General features: G+C 40.0%; 1 protein-coding gene across 1 annotated transcript; it reads right to left on the bottom strand.

The window, feature by feature from the left end:
* Positions 1-1,009: 1,009 nt before the first annotated feature.
* Positions 1,010-1,519, bottom strand: LOC107615650 (uncharacterized). The gene has a single exon (XM_016317696.2). It carries the CDS (start codon positions 1,517-1,519, stop codon positions 1,010-1,012), a length of 510 nt encoding a protein of 169 aa, XP_016173182.2.
* Between the last annotated feature and the right edge of the window lie 445 nt (positions 1,520-1,964).

The raw sequence follows: 1,964 nt of genomic DNA, 5'->3' as shown, positions 1-1,964 counted from the left end.
TTAAATTTAGCTTAAACCTCATGATTTTGCATCAATTAAATGGTGGTTGTTCGATTCAAAGAAACCATGCATTTCCATTCCAAATTACTTACTTAGAATGCTAGAAAGTGCATAAAACCAAATGAAAACAAAGAAAAAGACTATAGAAACTACGCTAAGATGACTTGTCATCAAATACTTCTAAAAATTTTTCCACCATGTCAGAAAATATAGAAAGCATACACCTTTGAAAAGTTGCAAGGGCATTACACAGACCAAAGGACATCCTTCTGTAAGCAAAAACTCCAAATGGACAGGTGAAGGAAGTCTTTTCTTGATCCTTGGGATCCACCACTATTTGATTGTACCCAGAGTACCCATTCAGGAAGCAATAATAGGCATGGCCAGCCAATCTTTCCAGCATCTGGTCGATGAATGGGAGAGGAAAGTGATCTTTCCTTGTAGCATCATTCAGTCTTCTATAATCTACGCACATCTTCCACCCAGTCACTGTCCTGGAGGGAATTAACTCATTTTTCTCATTGGAGATGACTGTCATTCCTTCCTTCTTTGGTACAACTTGAACCGGACTCACCCATGAGCTGTCAGAGATTGGAAAGATTATCCCAGCATTCCATAGCTTCATCCCTTCTTTTTGAACCACCTCCTTCATGGTTGGGTTAAGTCTTCTTTGGGGTTGAACTACAGGCTTTGAATCTTCCTCCAATAGAATTTTATGCATACAAATGGCAGGGCTTATGCCCTTGATATCATCAATTGTCCAACTCAAAGCAGTCTTGTGAGCTTTCAACACTTCAATTAGCTTTGTTTCCTCCTCTATGTTCAAGGAGGAGTTTATGATCACTGGCAAGGCCTCTGCTTCTCCAAGAAACACATATTTGAGATGAGGGGGGAGAGGCTTTAACTCTTATTTTGGCTTCTCCTCTGCCTTACTTTCAAAGGAGATCTCTACCACTTCCTATTCTATGAACTCTTGTTCCACCTCTATTTCCTCTTCTTGTTCCTCCTGTTAGTCATCTTCCAATAGCTCATCCTCCACTTCTTCTATCATTTCCACTCTCATGTTCTTTTCCTTCTCTAGAGGATATTGTATTGCTTTGAAGACATTGATGGTCATCTTTTCATCATGCACCCTGAAGGTCATCTCTCCTTTCTCCACATCAATGATGGCTCTTGCTGTTGCTAAGAAAGGCCATCCCAATATGATTGAATTGTGTCCCTCTTCTTCCATGTCTAGGATAACAAAGCCAGCAGGGAAAATAAACTCTCCAATCTTCACTAATAAATTTTCCACAACCCCATTTGGTATTTTGAGTGATCTATCAACCATTTGGGGTGACATCCTGGTAGGCTTGACTTCCTCTATTGCAAGCTTCTTCATTAGTGAGAGGGACATTAAGTTGATGCTAGCTCCTAAGTCACAGAGAGCTTTATCCAATGTTCTGTTGCCCATAGTGCAGGATAGGATTAAGCTTCCTGGATCTTTGAGCTTTGGAGGAAGACCTTGATGACAAGTCATCTTAGTCTAGTTTCACTAGTCTTTTTCTTTTGTTTTCAATTGATTTTATTCACTTTCTTGAGCCATAAGTAAGCCAATTGGGTAGAATTTCATGTTTCCTTTGATTCAATCAACCATGGATAAATTAATGCATTTTCATGAGATTTTGTGCTATAATTGTCATATATTATGAAAGAGACACAATCTCATGATTTGGAGCATAGCTTTGATGTTTTTGATTGATTGATGATAGGTGAAAAGAGCTTTGAAGAGGGTTGAAGAAAGAAGGAATGGCAAGGAGCAAGAGAGGACAAAAAGCTTGAGCCAAAGCTTGCCTCAAACTTTAGCTCAAACTTTAGGAGGAGCTTGACTACACGCTGGAGGGAGCAAAAGCTTGCGCCAACGTTTGCCTCAAGCTTTTAGGCAAACGTTGGCGCCACAACAAACACACCCTGGAGGGAGCAAA

This window comes from Arachis ipaensis, chromosome B9, assembly GCF_059453495.1.
Source record: "Arachis ipaensis isolate K30076 ecotype BB chromosome B9, ASM5945349v1, whole genome shotgun sequence".
Taxonomy (NCBI): Eukaryota; Viridiplantae; Streptophyta; class Magnoliopsida; order Fabales; family Fabaceae; genus Arachis; species Arachis ipaensis.
This window is presented reverse-complemented; position numbering and strand designations above follow the sequence as displayed.

Coding starts and splice junctions, on each gene's coding strand:
- LOC107615650 (XM_016317696.2), bottom strand. CDS start 1,519: ATGACTTGTCATCAAGGTCTTCCTCCAAAGCTCAAAGATCCAGGAAGC.